The 22,807-nt window shown below is 32.0% G+C and overlaps 1 protein-coding gene across 7 annotated transcripts in view; it reads left to right on the top strand.

The window, feature by feature from the left end:
- FAM120A (family with sequence similarity 120A) overlaps window positions 1–22,807 on the top strand; it is a 151,709-nt gene that overhangs the window by 82,161 nt on the left and 46,741 nt on the right. For all 7 annotated transcript variants that reach the window (XM_031956856.1, XM_031956883.1, XM_031956829.1 and 4 more), the window contains 3 exons: window positions 4,693–4,780; window positions 7,634–7,858; window positions 10,837–11,011. In XM_031956856.1, the coding sequence (XP_031812716.1) occupies window positions 4,693–4,780; window positions 7,634–7,858; window positions 10,837–11,011 (488 nt within the window). The remainder of the gene's footprint in view (window positions 1–4,692; window positions 4,781–7,633; window positions 7,859–10,836; window positions 11,012–22,807) is intronic.

Genomic DNA, 22,807 nt, shown 5'->3' with positions numbered 1-22,807 from the left:
CATACTGTTTTCCAGGTTTCCCAGCAGTTTTTGTCAAATAGTGAGTGCTTTTCTTTTTAGAGGCATTTTTATTGCCTCTCCTCTCTCTTCTCTACCTTCTGGTCTCCCCAGATTCCTTCAGTCCTCGACTAAAATTCTACCTTTTATAGGAAGCCTTTCCCAATCCTTCCTAATTTTAGTGCCTTCTCTCAATTGACTATTTCTAATTTATCCTGTATATAGATAGCTTGGTTGAACATAGTTATTTACATGTTGTCTACTTCATTTTTTTGTGGACTCCTTTAGATTAGGAACTGTCTTTTATCTTTTTGTGTATCCCTTAGCATTATTGCTATGACTGACATTTAGTGCTAGGTATATTTATGAATTGTCATCTAGACATCATATTGGCTCCTCTCTCCCATTAGTGAGTGCCTTCCTGTGCCTTCGTTTGCATGGAGGATCCAAATTTAAGCCTCGTACCTTTGCCAATAACTTTTCAGATCCCTTTTGTGTGTTGATTTCCACCATTATAATGTAAGCTATTTGAGGGATTTCTCTCTCTCTCTCTCTCTTTCTCTCTCTCTCTCTCTCTCTCTCTTTTTCCCCTTTTTATTTGTATCCCCAATCCCCAGCACTTAGTAGAGTGCTTGGCACATAGTAAAGATTTAGTCTTGTCTCAGCCTTGTCTTCTCATTTCATCCCATCCCTAAAAATGTTCAGGCATGTACCTCCAGTATTTGTTTACTTATAATTCTAGATTTGGAATGTTGTACCAGTACATGCATTGAAAAATAACAGAAATAAAAAGGATAGCACTGTTGAAAAAATGTAATAATGTTATGAAAGCTTTTTGTTCTTATTAAATTATTAAATAGTAATGATTTTAGTCATCAGTGTGGTTTATTATGCTTTTAAATGAATTTTATGAATATCTTTTTTTTTAACATCCCTTGAATTCCTCTCAGTATTTTTCTCCCTCATTCCTTCCATATAGCAAGTAATATTTTTTATAGAAAAAGCATAAGAAGGAGGGAGGAGAACATCTATCCCAAAGTCTGAAAATATATGCAGTGTTCAGAGCTGTGGCTCTCTTGCTTTGGGACTATGTGTTCTTTGTAATTTTACACTATTCAATTTTGATTGTTTTGTGGTTCTTTTTTCCTGTTACATTCTTGTAGTCATTATGATTATTGTTTGCTTGACTTTGCTTCATTCTTTATTAGATCATGTGCATTTTCTCACATTTCTCTATATCATATTAATTCTTTCTTATAGCACAGTAATATTTCTTTACATTCATGTGCCACATTTATTTTAAAAAGCCTTTTTCAATCAATGGGTGTTTTTAGTTTAGTTTAAACAAGATAATGTGATAATCCATTGATATATTGAAGTTTATTTAAAGCAAATAAAGGTGAGAGTAGCACTGTTACCTCCCTGATGTGTAACTCTTACACTCAGTCCCCAAGATTAACCTCACACAATCTGTATGACATAACCATCTAGTGCATGAATGTAGAAAGAATGGCAATATTATTCTATTAAATAAATCACCCTCTAATATTTTTAAGTAAAAAATGTAAATAAAAGTTCTAAATTTTCTCCATGTTTCCTAGTTTGGGATCTTTGGAGACTATTCCAATTGGCAGTTGGTGGTATGAGCAATGATTTCTGTCAATTAATGCAAATTGAAGGAAATAGAATTAAGAAAACAGTTCAAAGTGACTATCATATAATTGAAAAGAACAACAACAAAGCAACTGTATGTTGTGTATTTATGCAAGCCAGTCCTAGAACCAGAGGAGAGAGAAGAAAGTGGACTTCTCTCCCTTGGTTTTAGAATATGGCATGTACTGTGAGATTTGGTCTAATGAAATTCCCCTTCTTTTTTTTTTTTTTTTTTAAATTTTCTTCCCTCTTTCATTTTTATCCTTTGTTAAAAGAAATGGCCAGTTATGGGAGGAGGGGAACCTGGATAGGGAAATGAAGGTGATATAAAAGTGAAAAGCAAAACAAATTTTTTTTTAAAGATACCTAGTGGGAACATAGTTGACCCAGTTTTATCTTTTCATTTTACATGTCTATCAAGGTTTGGAGACTGATGGAATGCAGCTTGTTATGTTAGTCGTGACTGACCATGACCTCCCTGAGCTCCCGTCTGACTCTAGTTATATGATCTTTTGAAAAAACAAATCCACATCTCCCAACTTCCCACTATACTGCTCTTTTCACTATACTATGTTGCAAGATTTCAAATGAAAACTTTGTAATTCGTCAGTAGGCCAAGTTGAAGTTTAGGGAAATGAAAATAATAGTATTGCTTTTTTTTTTTTTCTCCAAAGTAGAGCATTGTTTAGTGGCAAGAATTTTTACTTTCCTAATATTTAAGAATTTCCACTAAAAATCATTTCTGATATCTACTTACCTATTTTGCATTTTATAAATTTTCTGTACTGTACTTAGGTCAACAGAAGCTGTTTGCTTTTTTTTTTATTCTGTTCTTGTCATTTTTGAAAGAACATATCTTAGAAAAGAAATTTCTATAGTACTACGTCTTTTTTTTTTGCCAACTAACTGTCTAATTTTTTTTTCTGAAAATTTTTCTTTGACATTTTAAAAACTTTTATTTTTAGTTCCAATTTCTTTCCCTCTATTTACTCTCTTCCCTATGTAATTGAGAAGGCAAAAAATATGATACCTATCAAATGTATGAAATAATGCATATTTCTATATTAGCAATTTTGTGGAAATGGGGGCAAAGGAAAAAAAATAGAGGAAAAAATAGCTTCCAATTGCACTCAGAGTCCAACAGTTCTCTTTTTGGAGGTAGATAGCATTTTTTATCATGAAACTTTTGAAATTGTCACAGATCGTTATATTGATTTATCTAAATCTGCTGTGTGTGTTGTTCTCTTGATTTTACTCACTTTATCTTACATGAGTTCATGTAGGTCTTCCTAGGTTTGTCTGAAATCATCCCTTATAGCACAATTGTGTCCTGTCATAGTCCCATAACATAATTTGTTCAACCATTCCCTAGTTGATGGGCATCCACTCAGTTACTCATTCTTTCCCACCACAAAAAGAACCGTGATTATAATTATTATTGTATATGTAGGTCCTTTCACTTTTTCTTTGATCTCTTTAGGATATCAATCTAATAGTGGATACAGAGGGTATGCTTATAACTCTTTGGGCATACTTGCAAAAAGTTTTCCAGAATGGATCAGTTTACAACTCCACTACCAATGCATTAGTGTACCTATTTTCCTACATCCCCCTCTGTCATTTTCTTTTTCTTATCATCTTAGCCAATCTGATGGCTATGAAGGGATGGCTGAGTTATTTAATTTCTATTTATCCAATTTTTTTCATTTGCTGTGATTTATTCTGAAAACTGCCTATTCATATCCTTTATCAATTGGAGAATGACTCTTGTTTTTATAAATTTGGCTCAATTCTCTATAATTGAGAAATGTGACATTTATCACAAAAACTTGCTTATAAAACATTTTTTTCCAGTTTCTTGCTTTTCTTCTAATTTTGGTTATATTAGTTTTATTTATGCAAAAACCTTTTAAATTCATGTAATCAGAATTATACATTTTACAAGCTGTGACCCTCTATCTCTTACTTGGTTGTAAACTCATCCATATTTGTAAATCTATCAGTTAATTTTTTTTGTGCTACCCTTATTTGTTTATGATTTCTCCCTTTATGTCTAAGTCATGTGCCCATTTTGACCTTCTCTTGGTATATGGAATGAAATGTTGGTCTATGTCTAGTTTTTGCCAGGACTGCTTTTCCAGCTTTCCCCAGCAGTTTTTGTCAAATGAGTTCTTATCTTCAAAGCTTTCTCAAACAACAGGTTATTAAGATCCAATAGAATTTCTGAAAAATATAAAAGTAGATTTTTATGAATTCTTCATTAATGGTCCATCTCAAATTTTAGTTCTCTGCCTCCCTCCCTCTTTTTCTTTCTCTCTCCCTTTTACCCCATATATTACACTCCCACTTCTGCCTGCTTCCTTTCTTTTTCCAACTGTGGCAGAGAAAAATGGCTCAAATGTATTAGGAGTATTTCATTGCCAAGGAGGTACTCTTGCTCAGTGACAGGCACATGAGCAGGAAACCAAAAAGAGAGGGCTCCTTTCTGCAAAATAGGTGGTGGGGCTTTTTTTTTTTTCTTTTTCTCTAAGTCCTTTATTGTTCTACCCACTTTCAGTGTCTTTCTCCTTTTTTTCTCCCCTCCTTATGCTGGCTTCTCTAGAAGACAAAACTGAGGCTTCTGTTTCTCCAAAGTGGATTCCCATATTGCCCCTTCTTTGAACTTCCATAACATTTATTATCTTTTAGCACTTATCCTTTTATTTTTTATTGAATGCTTCCTAATTGTATCTTGATGGGATAGTGAGGATAGAAACTGTATTTGTTATCCTGCAGTTATCACACCACTAATCGTTTATAGATACTTAATAAATATTTATCAAATTAGAAGTTATAAATGTTCAGTATTTCTTTTTAAGCCTAGCAGTAAAGATTTGATGTTAGTAGTGCTTATATTAATTTCACTGAGTTATTATCTACTCTTTTCTTAAAATAGCAAGGTGCCAGTACTATGGATTCATAGATGAAATCGTGTGACATTTTTGCTATAATGAACTCTTTGTTATAAAGAGATTTGACCTTTAATCTTCCTTTTGTATTCAGCCATGTCAGTGGGAACAAAGTTGGCTGGGAAAAGACAGGAAACCAGTCAGAAACTCAAGCACGTGGAGATCCAGGAGACCAAACAAAGGTAGCATATGTAGATTTTTTTTTCCTTTAAATATAAAAGTTTTTAAACTTTCAAAGCAAATGAATACATATTTGTAATTAGTTTAACAGGAAAACTTTTCCTTATTAATATTAAAATTGAGGAGATTTTTATCTCTTCTGATTTCTTACCTTTTGTGTCCAACCAATTACCAAGTCCTTAGAAGTTTACTTCTGCTATATCTTGCACCCCTCTGCCCTTTTTCCTTTGCTGTGACCCTAGTACTGGCTCTTATTGTCAACCACATCTCTTCTTTTCCCATTTGAACACATCTTTTATATCACTGCCAGAAGAATGTTTTGTTACTTACATTGAAATTTTAATATAATGAATAACAACATTAACATTGGATTTGGAGTCATAGGTTCAGATCCTTGCTGTTCTACTTTAACTGCCTGTGACCTTGGGCAAATCATTTATTCCTCTAAGCCTTAATTTCCTAATTTTCTAGACTATTATTTTCTCTTCCACTTTACTCTTTGATCCTTTGTTCTTCGTGATTCCCTATTGTTACCTTATTTTTTCAAAATTTTTCAAAAGTTATTTCATATTGTTACATTCCATCTTCTAATCAGATTGGCATACTCTTATATTTTACAATGTATCTCCCACCTTGACTCATATTGTTCTCCAGACTTGGAATGCCATATTGGCTCTCCCTTCTTTAATTTCTTAACTGTTCCTTTAAAAGAACAACTGAAACACTCTTTTGTATAAAAAGCCTTCCTAATTCAGTAACAGCTCATCACCTGTGAATTTTACCTAACACTTTTTAACAATTTTCTAATGTACTTTAAATGAAGTATATTATTATTATCTGTATTTGTATTCTCACTAGTAAGTTAAATGCTACACAAGATCAAGGATCATGTCTTGTCAACTTTGCATCTTCTTCAGATTCTACCATAGGGGCATGTCTACATAAGGTAGCTTAAAATTAGATATACTTCATCAACTCAGTTCTTGACTTTACTCCTGACCATTTGGCTGGACCATAGATTTGCCAGCATAGGACCCATTTATTTCACATAAAAATTTTAAAAGGCAAAAGAAAAAAGTTTGAATTAACTTAAAACAGATTGCAGAGATGGAGTAGTTATAGAGGAAAGAGCAATGCATTTGGAATCTGAAGGCCAGAATATAAAAAGTGGTTCTGCTACTTAGATTGTTCGTGATCTTGCAAGTTGTTCAATTTAGAACTTCATTTCTAATCCCTTGGTTTGAAGAAGGATACAAACATGTATAAAATAGTTGCTTATTACCGTCTACTTCTTCCAAAACATTTTAACATTTAATATTCTATCTATATATTACCCTTGTCACAATAGGACAGTCTCCCAATTTAAATATAAGTAATCTTGTTATTCTCCTAAATTCCAGGCTTTCATCACTAACTGGTTGCTGCATATTTGCACCTGGATAATCTTGCATTAATCTCAAACTCAATATGTGCAAAACAGAACTCATTATCTTCCCCTCCCTGAACCTTTCTCACCTTCAGATTTTCTTTTTATTGTTAAAGTTAACATTTTTCCCCCCAGAGACCCAAATCTACAACCTCTGGGTCATCTTTGATTTTTCTCTCTGGTTCGATGCCACATAGGTTGCCAAGTACCTCCATAAAACTAACATCTGTTCCCTTTTTGCTACTCAACTGGCCACCATCTCATTTCCCGCCCTCCCCTCCCCCCTTCAATACATCCTTCTTGAAGGTGCCAAAATAATCTTCCTAAAGTACAGATCTGAGTATATAACTTCCCTGCTTTATAATCATTAGTAACTCCCAGTTGCCTCTGAGATAAAGCACAAATTCCTTCACCCTCCATTTAAACCCCTCGCCTTATTGTTTGACACTTTCTTTCCAACCTAATTTCGCATTAATCTCCTTCATGCTCTTCATATTGTAGCCATATTGATCATCTTACTGTTACCTATTCATAACATTACATTTCTTTTATCTTTGCCCTTATACAGGCTGTCTTCCATTTTTAATTCTTTCCTCATCTTCCATCTTAAAATGATGAGTTCCAAAGGTTAGTTGAAATGCTGCTCTCTGTTGAAGGCAGCCTTCTCTTCTCCTCCTAGTTGATAGTGCTTTCTACTTAAGTTATCTATAACTAATCTTTGTATATGTCATCTTCACAATAAAATTGAAATCCCTGGAGGTCAGAGATGATTTTGCTTTTCACCTTTATATTCTAAAATGCCTTGTGTATAGTATATCTATTAATATAACATCTATTAATATAATATATCTATTAAGTAGATATTTTTTAAAGTCTCTAAGTCACAGATAATGGAGATGAGTTGTTCAGTATCCGTTTTGATTTATCTTTTTAGCTTATGTTTTGAAAGATGAAATTAAGTTTCTAATGTTCTATTTGTTTTTCAAGCTTATTAGAAATGCATTAGAATCTAACAGTATGTTTTGCTGTGTATGTTTGAGATGGGGGTAGATGAGAAGTTTATTTCCTTGAGAATATACCCTCACATTATAATTCAACATTTTTCCCCCAAGTTTTTAACTAGGGGTGCATTTCCTGTATTCCATAATTTTCTTGTTTGCAAACCCCATTGATTGTCTGTACATCAAGACATTTCAGAAGTCACTAAAAGAAGGAATTCACTGTAGAAAGAGCATTGCATTGGCACCTGGGTTTCCACCTTGGCTATCTTTCATTGCCTCACTTTGTGATGGCAGGCAGGTCATATTACCTCTGGCACTCTTTTCACTCAATCTATAAAAGTTGAGTTGATTGAACTTGATAATCGTTAAATTACCCTCTAGTGTAAGTGGTGTGATTGTTAAAGTTTTTTTTCTTTTCTCTCTTCTAGGCAGAAGGTTCCTCTACTGCCTCTTCAGGAAGCCAGATAGCTGAAGGGAAAGGGAACCAAGCCAACACTGCACAAATCCCCTGCCTTTTGTCAATGCCCACCAGGAACCACATGGATATTACCACACCTCCATTACCTCCTGTTGCACCAGAAGTATTGAGAGTAGCAGAGCACAGGCACAAGAAGGGATTAATGTATCCCTACATCTTTCATATTCTTACAAAGGTATTATCTAAGATGTCACTAGTATTACTGGATTTATAGATGGTAATTGCTTCTTTTTTTTTAAATTATAGTTTTTGTCTGTGCCTTTACAAAGTGTATTCTGAAAATAATGTCACTATACTGCAAATTTTATTTTTTCTGAAACAGGAATGGAATATATCAAATTGCATAAAAATTTTTCCCTAACTACCACTTTATTTCACTAAGACAGTTTATTTACTTGTTGTAGATATGATTACTTCATTATAGATATCAGAGTTTTTTTCTTCAGTTTAGTGTAAAATCTATTTTTAAATTTTCTTTTACTTAAAGAGCAACATATTACCTAAATTATCTTTGGATTCCTTGTTTTTTCCATTTTGATTTTACATTAAAATTTTTTTTCTCCATAGATTAATTTGAGGTTTTATTCTAATTTTAGATAGTCTCTAACATGTACAACTTATTGTTTGCCTTTTAAGTGGCTAATGTGTTCTGTATTTTGACATGTTCATCTAATTGGAGACAGTTTTGTAATGATTAATTGAAATGTGATAAATCAGGATGTTACTTGCTGAATGTGCATAAAATCAGAAAATGCAGCGATCTTTTTCACAAAAATGTACTTTAATTTTTAAGTATCTTTCTAAGTGTATATCTACATATATATGTTATTTTGGTATAGAATTTTAGGAAATCTTTTCCCCTCCAGTTCTAAGGGTTATGTACAATTAATTTTTACACTGATTTCCCTGTTAATTTTCTTTATGCAATAGTCATAGGCCTTACCTTATAGTATAGGGAAAAAAGGAATTTTGCTCATCAATCAATTTCTTAATTAACATGTAAATTTTAAATTGTTTCATAGAAACACTACTTCCATTTGTGTAGGGAGTACCTCTCAGTCAGAAGTTTCTTTTCTATTTTAGTGTAATTCCATTTGAAATTTGTAGACAGCACTTGATTGATATAGGGAAAAAACCACACACACAAATACAAAATTCCATAGAACTTCTGAGATGGATTTATTTTTGTGTAGGGAGTTTTAACTGATTAACTCCAGACCTGCTTAGTTTCATAAATTAGAAATCAGGGGTATTCAATCTATCACTGTTTATCCAGGGCCTTCTATTTGTTCCTTTAATTGTAATTGCTTCTGATTATAATGCATTATTGGATTAAGATGTATGTGTACAACATCACTTTTAATTTATCTTATTTTTGAGATGGAAAAGCTTTTGAACTTGAATAGAAGTTGAAATGGATAAGTGCTAAATGATCACTGTAGGAAAAGGAAGGTGGCTTAATCCTTTAGAGAACCAACCTATTATAAGTGCTACAGACTCTTTCCCTCTGTATTTTTCTAGATGTCAAGTTCTCTGAAATCACCTGGTTGTACAAAATAATCAGATCTACACATTGATGTATATACTCCTCAATTTATGTATAACTGTTAAAATCCAAAAGAAAACCATACAATATTGTGTGCATCTGCATTTAACTAATATTCACTATTCCCATAATTATTTTAAAGACAAACATTCACAGACTATGAGATACTACTGTTTGTCATTAAGACAACTTATTTATTCGAGTTTGCAATTTAAAAATAAGGGCATTCTTGAATTCAGGAAAACATAAATTAAAAAATATGTACTGAGTTGAATCTGTTTCTATGTGAAAATTGACTTGATAAAGACATTTTCAGCGAGATAATACTTGGAAACATTTTTGGAATGGTATTTTCTGTTGAAAAACTAATCCTCCCAAGACAAAAACATTTCGAAGATGTTGTCTGCATCTGACTATATCAAAGAGATAGTTTCCTAAAGAATTTTTAGTTTAAGAATTTACAAAATGTAGTAAATAATTTAACTTTGCTGGGGAAGTTAGGATATTGGAGCTACCCAGGGATAAATAATAGTATATTAATCATGAAACTACATGTAGACTTAGAATCTATTCATAGTTTAATGTGACATATGATTGATTTCTGGTGTCAAATTGTATTTGGAAAATCAATTTATTATTGTATCAACCATTGTTAGATGGTGCTAAGATAGTTTATTCTTATGTTGTGAATACAAAATTAATTAAAAAACACAGGTAACCTAAGTCACGAAAAACCCTAAAACATGCCTCTTTCTAGGGTGTAAAACAGTGTACTTAAACCAGTGAAGTTTTTTTGGAGCCCTCTTGGAAGATGAACCTCTTGTTCTCTATTAGCTAGAGAACATCTTAAAACAGTGGTTGGGAAAGGAGGGAGGGGAAGGGGACAGGGGGGAAGATGAAGAAATCCAGCCTGGCTTTTGTGAGGTTGCAGCTAGTTGTGAATTCAACCGTATTTGTTGAGCATTTGCTATATCATAACAAAAGAATTAATACATTAAGACATAAATTATTGTCATTTCAAAAGTTTATTTTAGGTAAGTCAATTTTTAAGATAGAATAATCTGTGCAGAAAAGGTAAGAAAAGTTTAGTCAAACTTTTATTTTCTTAGAAAACTGGGAATCATTCCCCTGAGTTTTAAGGCATGCAATTTAGGATTACTTATTAAATAATATAAGGTTTATTACTTGTATTTTTATACAATTAAATATATAACTATTCATGAAATAGTTTTGTATATTAATTTTCTTATCTGTTAAAATCACATAATCTTAGAATGGGAAATCCTTAAGAAATCACTTGTCTGATAAGATTTTTCCAAGCCATTGCAGTGTTTTAAATCATTCAAAGGATTTTTTTCTTTCCTAATTTGGGAACTAAAATAGTGAAAAATGTATTTTGAGCTCTAAAAACAGGTTTTTGACTACAGACCACTAAATGAACTACACCAAGCACTTTAGTACTGGTTTGTTTTAAGATGGCCATTTAATTTAGACTAGCATTGAAAAAATGTTTTAAAAGGGATTATACGGTATATTTCTGTAAGTTTTTTTTTTTTTAATTCAACATGAAAAATGTGCAATATTATTCTGCTTTCTTCCATGCAAAGGGTGAAATCAAAATTGCTGTTTCTATTGAAGATGAAGCCAACAAAGACCTGCCTCCTGCTGCTCTGCTTTATAGGCCAGTTCGTCAGTATGTTTACGGAGTCCTGTTTAGTTTGGCAGAAAGCAGAAAGAAAACTGAAAGACTTGCTTTTAGAAAGAACAGACTTCCACCAGAATGTATGTACTGTAAAATCCATTGTTTGCTTTCTTCAGTACCTCATAATCTTTTGTGCATTTTCCAAAGGTTTAGATCAGACGTTATTCAATTAGTTTTGAGGACCTCATAAATGTAACAAAGGTGAGATTTCCATCTGGGCAACAGGGCCAGATTTGAGATTTTAGCAGGGGGAGAACCCTATCACTGATCTTTCTCTCATTATATTATCTTACTTTAATAAAACAATCAAATGTTAAGTTTTCATTTCATACTGAAAGTGGACATGAAAAATATGCTTCCTGACACTTGTTTCCTTTCTGTAATCAGTATATTTTATTCCACAGTATGTGCTTAAGTACATATGTTGTGGTTTTAAATTTTAAATTTGAACTTTTTGAGATGCAGTATGTCTGTGAATTTCTAGTGTGTTTGCTGAAACTCATGAAAATACTCTGGTGTCTTTTCTGCTCTAATTCAAGGTGTTCTTTTTTTTTTTAAAGTTTTGAACTCATGGCATTTGTGATATGATTTTATTGCATCATTAATAACACTGTTATCACATTTTTCACAAAATCCACTTAAAATTTGTGTACTGGTCAACAGCTTATTAAACCATTTAGGAGAGACTAAAAACATTTTGAAATATTGACTTTTTTTAATCTTTTCCTCACAACTATGTCGGGGTTAAGCAATGTTGTAAAAAATGCTATTCCCTCCTCAGAAATTTTATCTAGTAATGGAGATAATAAATGTGTTGTTATTTTGTGTAGTGTACAAAAAATTTCAAAAGAAAGCAAAAGAAACTCTACATCAAATTATATTTTATCATGAATTTTAGACAAAAATTGTTACTAAATTAGCTAAAAATTATTTTGGGTATATCTGAAATAGTAAAAGACAAAAAAGACAAAAGTTTCTTAAAAATTCTTTAGGTCTCTTATGAATGTAACTAATTATAGATCACATACTGAGGATAAAGCTTTTTAACACAGATTTAAACTTGAAGAGTACTTTAAAATTTTCTAAATAACATTTTTATTTGTTACTTGAATGTTCTATAGAGTAGTCATTTAAGTATGATTGTAACATAAGTTTTATTTCATTTCCTGTGACAAAACCACATAATTCTTTGGGTTGTTATAAAGTTAATTGGCTAGCATTGTCATTAGTTGAAAGTATGTGACTAGTGATTGCTGTTTTATTATTCTTTGAATAATATGTACTTGAAGGGTATATATTATGGTATTTCTTGGTATTGTAATGGAAAGATTCTTTCCAATGCTTTATAGTATACATTTAAATGTATATATTGCCTTTTTCCCCCTGACAATGCCTTATATGCCTCATATATTTGCTTCACAAGATATTCTCTTTCTGAGTTACATATAAACACCTTTAGTCAACTATTGTTTATTACTCAGCTTTTACTAGCCAGTTCATTAGAAGATTATTTCTGTTTGTTTTAACTGCCTTGACTCTACTTAAACATTTTCATTTATCTTACACAAAGATGTTGCTTGGACTTCCTTTTGGAATAGTGACCTCTCTATCTCTTTCTCTCCCTCCAAATGTAATGACAAAGAAATTAATTTCAAAATTTAAGATATAACTTAAATGATAGGAACCTAAAATGTATGATATTTTGCCATCATACTGTTAGTTTCTACACTGACCTTTTAAAGAGATTTTCATTTATTTATTCTCTGATCAGAATTTCATCATGGTTTCCACTGATATGATGAATGTCAACACAAGATCTAAGGTTCCTGAATATTTGTGTCTAAACCACTTGACTTCCAATAATATAATCCTAATTGGTGTTTATACTTTAAGATTATAGCGACTTATTTTATAGCAACTACTGTATAGCACCCTTAAGGATGTTTTATGATCATAATCTGAATTGAAAATGATTTTTACTTTAACTTAAGAATTCTAAAATTTGTTTCAAGTTTCTTGATTCTTTTGTGATCACAGCTACATAAAATACACTTTGAATAAGACAAACCAATTTTACCACTCTGTAATTTATAATATCAATGCTAAAGAATATAGGTTAGTTTAAGTACCATAAATTCTGCTGTGATTGGCCATACCATTAGTTTTAACTTTTGAAATTTTTTAAGATGTCCAAGTTTATGGGCTTGCCAAAGTAATTTCAAAAAAATATTTAATAAGATTGATGAAGATCATTTATCAGTTCTTATTTTTCTGCCTTTTTTTCCCCCTGAGGCAATTGGGGTTAAGTGATTTGCCCAGAGTCACACAGCTAGGAAGTGTTAAGTATCTGAGATCAGATTTGAACTCAGGTCCTCCTGAATTCAGGGCTGGTGCTACCTTTCTGACTTTTTGATGCAACTAAACCTTTTCTTTTCTGTTATATTGATGTTAATCAATACTGTACTGATGTATAGCATTCATGTACTGGAAGTATTTTGTTAACTTTATTATAGTATCCATTACTTAAGAAAGGACAAAAAAGTATATAACCAAGATATGGAGGAAGAAAAGTAAATTTGAGTAAAAGCTACTATGATCCTCCAGTTCTGAAATTAGTGTTGACATTTTCTTTTGCCTCCATAAACACACAAACCCCTTGCATATTTAGGTAAGATTATGATTTTTCCTGTTCATAATTTAAAAAAAAATTGTTCAGCCATTCTCTAATATACTTAAAAGTATTTTACAATTATTTGCCATTGAAAGACACTGCCATAAGTATTTTTGGACATGTGTTGCTCTTTTCCTCTGTCTTTGATCTTTTTTTGGTATAGATTTAGTATTGATATCTCTAGGCCAAAGGTACATGCAGTTTGGTAATATTTTGACCAAATTTCAAATTATTTTCCAGATGTGGCTAGACTAGTTCACAGCTCCATCAACAATATATTAATGTACTTAATTTCCCTTCTGCAATATATCATTTGTCATATTCATTTCAATGTCATTTTCTCTTTTTGTTGGCTTTGAAAATCTGATGTGTATTAGGTGGAACCTCATAAGAGTTCTTGTATTTCTTTCATTACTAATGATTTGAAGTGTTTTTTCCTGTGGCTATTAATAGCTTGAATTTCTCCCTCTGAAACCTTTGTTCCTAACCTTGGATCATCAGTCGGGGGAATGATTCTTATCATTAAGCATTTGAATCAGTTCTCCCTATGTCTTAGAAATGAAATACTTTTCAGCAAAACTTTATGCAGAGATAGCAACCAACTATTATAAATAATATATATTATATCTAAGCTGAACATTTCTTTCCTAATCCTGTAGTACTCACTCAGCAGAGTGCCTTGCTTATAATAGATACACAAAAATATTTGGCCAGGTTGGCTTTGGAATAAGGATTTTTAAAAAATTCTCATAATTATTATTGGGGATATATATCCTAACTTTTAATTTTTAAGGAAATAATATCATTTAAGAGGAACAATAAAGCTAAACATTTTCACATTCAGGGGTCATTAAAAGCAGATATAAAGAAATAGCTGTCTTCCCAGGTTACTGCTGTTGTTAAAAAGCAGTTCAGTGTGTCTAGAATTATCCTGGGAATGTTTGGTGAAGATAACTGTAAAATCATTTTAAACAATATAGTAGCTATATCTATATGCAAATAAAGGTATGTCCCCCTCCCCCATTAATTGAAGGATTTCTACTATAATAAGAAGACCTGCTAATTTTTTTTTAAATCATGAAAGAAAAATTAGAATTTTTAGACATTCCATGGGCTTTGAAGTGAGGTGGCAGGGAATAGATAAATTAGAGAAAGGTGAAAACGATTTAGAGAAGCCTGTTAAGAGATAGTGTTTCCATCATTATAATGTCCATACCATTCACCTCTACAAAAAAAAAAAAAAGTTCTTCAGCAGTACTTAGAATTTTTCACATTGTTACTAACTATAATTTTATTAAGTAGAAGTTCATCTTGATGAGTAAACTTCTTTCAGAAACATAAAGAGATAGAGGGAAGGGTTGATAGAAGTTATTTCAGTTATTTTGATTTGAGGAATAGTATAGTTTTCCCATAAGCACCTCAGAACCACATCATTTCAAATGCTGTGGTTTTTCTTCCCTGGGAACTCTACATGTCTTGACTTCTCTGTTTCTATTGAGAGGACACAACTCAATTCCATTGGCCCTGGTTCATGACTTCAGAATTCACTCATCAATATCTCTTCTCAGTCAGTGGCTCAATTCTTTTTCATTCTGTTTCCATAAGATCTTTAATCTTTAATCTTTTCATTCATTTAATCCGCTTTGATTCATCCTGCCTTTTTCTGCACCTGCTGCTTCACTCACTCAACTGGACCACTAGAGACCACATCAAGGTGAAACTAAGGGACCACATGTTTTTCCACCCTTTAGCCAGGAATATACCCCCTATTTACCTTTGTTGAGCTTGTATTCCACTAAATCCTCAGATATTTTTTTAATCACCTACTATCTAGCCATTCAGTTTCATATTTGTAAAGTTTGTTGCATTTTTTTTGAACCCACACAAAGGCTTAACATTGATCTTTATCAAATTTTGTCTTACTAGATATGATGCTCAATATTTGTATAAACATTGGGAGTTATATTCAAGTTTAAAGGGCCAAGTGAAGATGAAGAGCCAATAAAAAAGTAATGAAGAGGTCAGAGAGAAAGGAGAGCCATATGAATAGAAGGGCAAAGGTGACATCAAGAAACAGAGAGTGGGGTGCAATGGATAGGGTGCTGGCCTTGGAATCAGAAGGACCCCAGTTCAAATGCAGCCTCAGACACTTTACCACTTTTTAGCTGTGTGACCCTAGACAAGTCACTTAACCCTAGGTGCCTCACCAAAAAAAAGTCTTGAAAACTATGTATATGTAATTGGAAAAAAAATATTAACTGGGCAAAAAAACCCTCAAAACTTTTTAAATAAAGGAATTAAATGCTTGTATCTTTAAACAATAAAATACTTTTTAAATCTAATCTTTTGATAAAAGATATTAATATATCTTCTTTGGAGACTCATTTGAATCATTTCTAATTGACTAAATAGAAAAATTTAGTTGAGTATGCCAAGTTATGCTTAGTTTAGAAAAATTGAAATTTTTTATAGTTTTAATTTTGATTGGAAGAGCTGTTTTGATTTTAAGTAGACTTGGGTTCTAATTTTGATTCTACTATATTACCTTTTTAACTTTGGACAATTTATTTAATTTGTTATAAGGAAATAGAACTAAATGACCACTTCCAATTATAAATCCTTTAATGGTGGGAGTGATTTTTTTTTTTTTTTTTATGTCTTGAATTCTAGCTAAAAGATGGTAGCTTAGCAGAAGTAATAGGATGTCCGCAAATTCTTCGTGTGTGGTTGTAAGACTGCTGAAGTTATTATGACTTGACGATATTTTGTTTGGTAAATTTTGGAGCATGATTTCCTAAACTAATGAAGCCATTTCTTAATTAAACATTAAGTACTTTTATGTGCAATAGCACACTGTTGTGAGTGTGACAGATTTATAAGATAAAGGTAATTCCCTTCCTGAAGGAGCATAGTATTGTCATAATATGCCTTTGTGGAATGATATACTGAAACTTTTTTTTTTTAATGTCTTTGAAGTTTCTGTGTTGAGAGAAACTTTTAATGAGTCCCATGGGAAAATTAGTCCTTCTATGTTGGCCCTGATATATGAAATAGACCCTGTACTATTTCATATATCAGGACCAACATAGAAGACTGGAATTTATGATATAGTTGTTTCTTACTTAAAATTTTTAAATTAAAATTATTTCTCATTTAAGTCATTTATTTTTATAAGGTTTTTTTGGTCACCTCAAATGTGATGTGAAGTAATTTTTTTTTCCTTTTTGAAAAATTAATAGTATTTTGTTTTTCTCAATGTAGATAATTTTCAGCATTCACCTTTGTAAAACCTTGTGTTCTGAATTTTTCTCTATTGCCCTTCCCCCTCTCTTGGATAGCAAGCAATCCAATCTAGGTTAAACATGTGCAATTTGAAGAATTTCTTAATAGCCTTAGCACCAGGAAAAAAATTCTGAAGGGATACTAATTTTTCTAAAATATACAGCAAAATTAAAAGTTTGAAATTTAAAATTGTCACTTTATGCACCTAACTCAAAAAGATTTCAGGATAGAACTGGTTTTAATAACATTTATTGGATTGTAATATTTCCACCAATTCTTTCCTTGCTCTCCCATGTTTTAGATGATTAGAACCATATCTCAAAATATAGCTCTACTGAATCCATATACAATTTTTTATGTATGAAACAAACACCTTCATTTTTTCACATTTATGCCATCCTCTTATGAAAATTAATTCATCTCTAAGAAGTCTTGTTACTTTTGAGCATAATAATGTACAGAAGTGTGGAGGAACATACAATTATGTTATTTCCCCAGAATTCATGTGGCCAAGATTGGCTATATTGTAGGTGAAGAGTAATTAATAGCGGATCGTCCCCTTCCCAGTTCTTCTGTATCCCAGAGGTGACCACTTCTTCCTTTTGTTTTTTTTACAAGCTTTTCATAAATAATTGAGGCAGCTAGAATTGTTGAGTTTTTTCTTTCCTTGTCATCATCAACTCAAAACAGGAAAGTAATATATGTATGAACTCTGTTATTGACTATTTCAGTTATACTTTGCCTGTGCAGTTCATCTGACTATTAACACAAGTGACTTAAACATTTAGAGGGAATTTAACACTTGAGAATCTTGGGTGAACCTTTTTGACAGATTGTAGTATAGATCTACATCTTGTTTTTGTTTTTTTGAGATAGTTGGGGTTAAGTGATTTGCCCAGGGTCATACATCTAGGAAGTATTAAGTATCTGAGGTCAAATTTGAACTCAAGTCCTCTTAACTTCAGGGGCAGTACTCAGTCCTCTGTGCCATCTAGCTACTCCTAAATTCACATCTTGATAAAATCTTAAAGGAAAATTTTGAAATCATTCTTAACTAAGAAAGTAGGTATAACCTCTTTAGTCTTCATTTGCTTTATTTAAAAAATATTTTTTTTAATCTCTTTTGTTTTTTAGTAATGCTTTTATGTCCAGATATGTTTCCTCTATATAGGGACCAGCAAAAATGGTCCAGACCCAGCAAAAGCCATCCCTTGTAATAAAGAATAAAAAGAAGACTGGAGTTGGGGGAGGCTGGTCAAAACTAGCCAGTCGTCTTCATTAGTCAAATATGATAGTTCATGCCTGTAGTCCTCCCCTTCTACAAAGAAGGGAGGATGTGGCATTTTAAAAATTACTTCTATGGGGCTAGTCTTGATTATGACAGTTACATTGTATTCAGTTTCATGGGGTCGTTTTTGTTCTTTCTGTTCATATTGTTAGAAGTCTGGTGCATGTTGTTTTCTTTATTCTGCTTACTCTTATTTCATTTAAGTCTTCCTCAGTTTCTCTTGATTTGTCATTCATTGTTTCTTATGTCTCAGTAATATTATATTCAGGAGCTGCATTTTATTTAATCCTTTCCCATTTTCATTTCTTTGCTACCACAAAAATGGGATCTATTGTAGCATATGTGAAATCTTTTTTTTCCTATCTGACCTTCTTAGGGATACCTTGTGTGTGTGTGTGTGAGTGTGTGTGTGTGTGAGAGATAGAGAGAGAGCGCTCATGAGCACATGCGAATACACCTAAAGAACTGAGGCTAAATGGGTAGAGGGAGGTTAGTGTAAACTATAGGGAGGCAGTCCTAAAATTTAACACAGAGAAGGTATTTTCATTAAACCTAATGGTAAGTTTAAAATATTGTGATAAGAGATATATACCATGACTATTATATTATTTTTTAAAAGAATTATCCATTTTTCATTCTTCTGCAATTTAGAACAAGAAGAAAACTACGAAAAGGAAATGGATGTCTTGGGATATTTATTAGTGTTTTATTGGTAGCCTGATAATTTATATACTTGCCATTTAAATAATTACAGAGTGAAATCATTTGGACTGTATTTTTGAGTAACATGTTTTGAACATTTTGTAAAATTTAGGATTATGGAGTATGTTAAATATATTATTTATGAAAAATGAATGGTAATTTAGTGTTTTTCTACCATGACTTTTAGGAAAGGTGATCATCATTTTATTCTGTGTGGCATATCTCTGATTCTTTGTACTGTCTATTTCAGAAAAGTTGAATGGCTCAGGCACAGTGACCATTCAGACGTTATCAGAACAACTGTGGGGATTCTGAATGTTGTTAGAAGTAATTTTTTATTAAAATTTTGGGTCACTATTTCCTTCAAAAGATTTGACATACTGAATCTCTTCTGTGACTTTTATTCTGGTAGTAATGTGAATAAGGAAAAGATGTGATATAAAAGCCTTGCAATTTACAACAAAGACAGCCAATGTTTTCTTGTATGATGAGGATCAATTCATTCTAAAGTCAAAAGGTTGTACTTAAATGTAGAATTTACCGGTGGGATTTGGAGAGAAGAATATGGGTTCACCTTGCTATCTGATAGATGAATATCTGTCAGATTTGGGCAATTGCACTATAGGCCTAATAAAAATTAACAGTAAGGCCAGGACCAAACCTTTGTGGTTATGGGACTGATTAAAGCCCATCTAAGCATTTTCAGTGCTTTGCTTTGGGTTAAACTATACAAACAATAAATAAAATTTTGATAAAATTTAAGTTTGTATACTATGTCAGTATTAAAATTTTTACAACTTTTTTTTTGTTTTTCTTTTAAACTTATAAACAGTTGAATCAAGGTTTTGGTTTGAAAGATGGGTGTCTATCTAGTTATCTAGTCTATCTAGCTAAAGTCTCTAAGCAAAAGAAAATAGTGATTGCATGAATCCCATTTATGGTAAAAACATACATTCATCTTATAGGGCCCTCCAGGCTTATAGAGCACTTGACCCCTCAAAGCAGGTAATGTTAGTATAAGGTGTAAAAGTGGCTGCTGGGGCCCAACAATCACAGAGAGGCTGAGCCAGCTCAAATCTATGTCTGATGTCAGTTCCTTTATTCTTTTCCTTACTTATCCCCTGCACTTTGTTTTCCAATGAAGATTGGAAATTTATGAAATGCTCATTAACTTAGATTAAGCTCAACCTGATTTTTCTGCTTTTCTTCTCTCACCTGGCTATAAGAAACAGAAAGATTTAGAAATGAAATCTAAACATTTATTTCTCCAAATAGATTAGTAATGGAGATTAAAAATGAACTAAGGTCTTTATATTAAATTATAGGGATGCTGAAAATAATTTGAATCAGCTTTATTAGAATAGATATTAAAATGGGCTACTTGACACTTTATTTTCTCTCAACATTTCAATGAATCACTCATTATGAAAAGTAAAAGAATGGGCAGGGGTACAAATACATCCCTTATGCATCTTTTAAAAATAAAATTATTGTTTACTAAAGGGCATTTTTACTACTTCTCTTCATTTGTTTTCCTTTTGCAAAATGCTACCCTCTCTAGGGGAACTTCATTGGAGCCCTAAACATTTTCATTGGTCTCCATATCTTTTTCTTCCCTATTCTAAACATTTAACAGTACGCATTAAAAAAAAAATCTTGTGGAGCTCTTTGATCTATAAAATATTTAAAAAATTGTGTTTACTTTTAATTGCCCAATACCAAGACTCACATTCTCCATTTTACTGTGTTCATAATTCTCTAAAATTATTGATTTTTTTTTTTTACTGTTTTGCTTTTTTCCTTTTCATAGGATTGAGAGCAGCTCTGGGAAAATTGTATTTAGATTTTATACCTCATACAATTTGCCTTCAATTTCCTTCACACTGAATTCTTTGAGTTGACATCATGTCTGTTATCTTGAAGGCAAATTTATAAAAATCCTTGTTGGGAATGTTTGTGACAGGGAATATAAATGCTTTTAACTTCGAGGTGATGAAAGATCATGGAAATGACAAATAAAAATTTGAAACTGAATTTTGTTTGTAATATAGAAAATGATTTACTACATGGTACTTAGGAAAATTCACTGGACCAACTACTTTGAACATGTAGATAGAGAATGTAGAATATTCACATTTGTTTTTTGAGGCTCCTGCAGCCTCAGTAACTAAAGCCATTGTGGAAACAACAATATTCAATTTAGTAAGTCCTGCTCCTACCCAAAAAAGCAGTCTTCAAGCTTTATCAATTCTTAGTAACCAAATTTCCCTTGTTTTTATTTTTAAAAACTTTAGTTTTGCACAAGTAAATGCCTACAGGATTAAGAGTTTTTGAAACATATTTTAAGCTGAGAATAAACTGAGAAATAGTATTGATTTTGAAAGTTCTGTTATTCTTCAAATGTCAAGTCAAAGAATTTTGGAATAAAGAGTTGAAAGACCAGCTTCCATCATTTTGTAGATAATCAAAATCCCAGAGGATTAGTAATGGTATTCTAACCATTAAGTTATTGGTCCCCTCTTTAGTTTAGTATTCTTTTCCTACACCATCCCTTCCATGTGTATTTCTGGTTTTTATTTTGTTTTAATTTTGAGGGACAGTAAGGAAAAGGAGAAATGTATTATGCTTGAATTCAGAAAAACCTGCAATCACATTCTGCTTGTGGAGCTTCTTCATTATGTGACTGGATGTAAATTACTTATTTGAGCTTTTAAGTCAACTCTGACTTTAGGTTATAACAGGATTCCATGGATGGAGGGAATTCCTCACCAGTGATTAACATCTTTTTTTAAGGTGGAGAGGGTTAGAGCAGAAGGAAAGAGATCAGGTATATGAGGAGAAGTGACATGATGTACTGAAGAGAGAGCTGGATTTGCTCAAGAGATCCAGGAAGTCCTGGGTTCCAAATCCCTTTTAATACTTAACAGTTGAATGATACCAGAGAATTCTCAGAACTGTAGACAACTGTTTGAAATTATAAATTGCAAAAAAAATAAATTTTTATGCAAAGTTTCCTTACCTAGGGGTTCCCTATATCATTATAGGCTTATACCTTACCTTTTCTCCCTTTAAAAAATAGTAATACTGTTATTAATCATTTCTACTGAAAATGGGGTAGAAGGGAACATAATATATTACATGAGGAACGGAAACTAAGGAAACCTAATATCTATGATTTCAAACTAATATACTAGAAGTAGTTGAATTGAAAATTTTTCCATTCAGAGCTTTAAAAAGAGCTTACTTTTTTCAGGCATTGTTTAGGTGATGACTTGTCAAAAGTAAAGAAATGAAATTCAACAATATTAGCAGCTGCTTAAGGGCGGGATCTATGTCTTTATATGTGTTTTTCATTAGTCTTCAGAAAATTCTCCAGGGACTGTTTAATATATAAAATGTATACTACTGGGAATGTGAGGGTGGAATTCACAATTTTATGCATGTAATTACTGAAGAAATTTTGATTTGAGTGCCTCGTACAACACTGTCATGGTATCTGAGTTAAAAAATCTGGAAATCATTAACAAGATTATATTCACAAAATATTAAATGAAGATATATAATTTTGATGTCACAAATGATGCAGAACTTAATCAATTCATAGTCCTCTGTCAGTTGACTTGGATACTCTTGGATACTCCAGGACCATGAAAAAGACCTCCAACTCAGCCATCTTGGAGTTTGCTTTTGAGAGCCTAAGAAAATCTATAAGGACTGAGGTGATTCAAAGAGGACTTTGTATTAAATTACAGGGATCCAGTTGCTTGTTATCCTACACTAAGAATAATTTTAACTAAATTTATTGGAAATAGATTGCATTCAAATGGGCAATTTAACACTTAATTTTATTTTCTCACTATATTTCAACAAATCATTAATTGATTAGTGATTCTACTATGGTAAACCCAAGTGAGAAATAATAAGTGGGTGAAA

This window comes from Sarcophilus harrisii, chromosome 1, assembly GCF_902635505.1.
Source record: "Sarcophilus harrisii chromosome 1, mSarHar1.11, whole genome shotgun sequence".
NCBI lineage: Eukaryota > Metazoa > Chordata > Mammalia > Dasyuromorphia > Dasyuridae > Sarcophilus > Sarcophilus harrisii.
The sequence above is the reverse complement of the archived record's forward strand: the minus strand, read 5'-3'. Positions and strand labels throughout refer to the sequence as shown.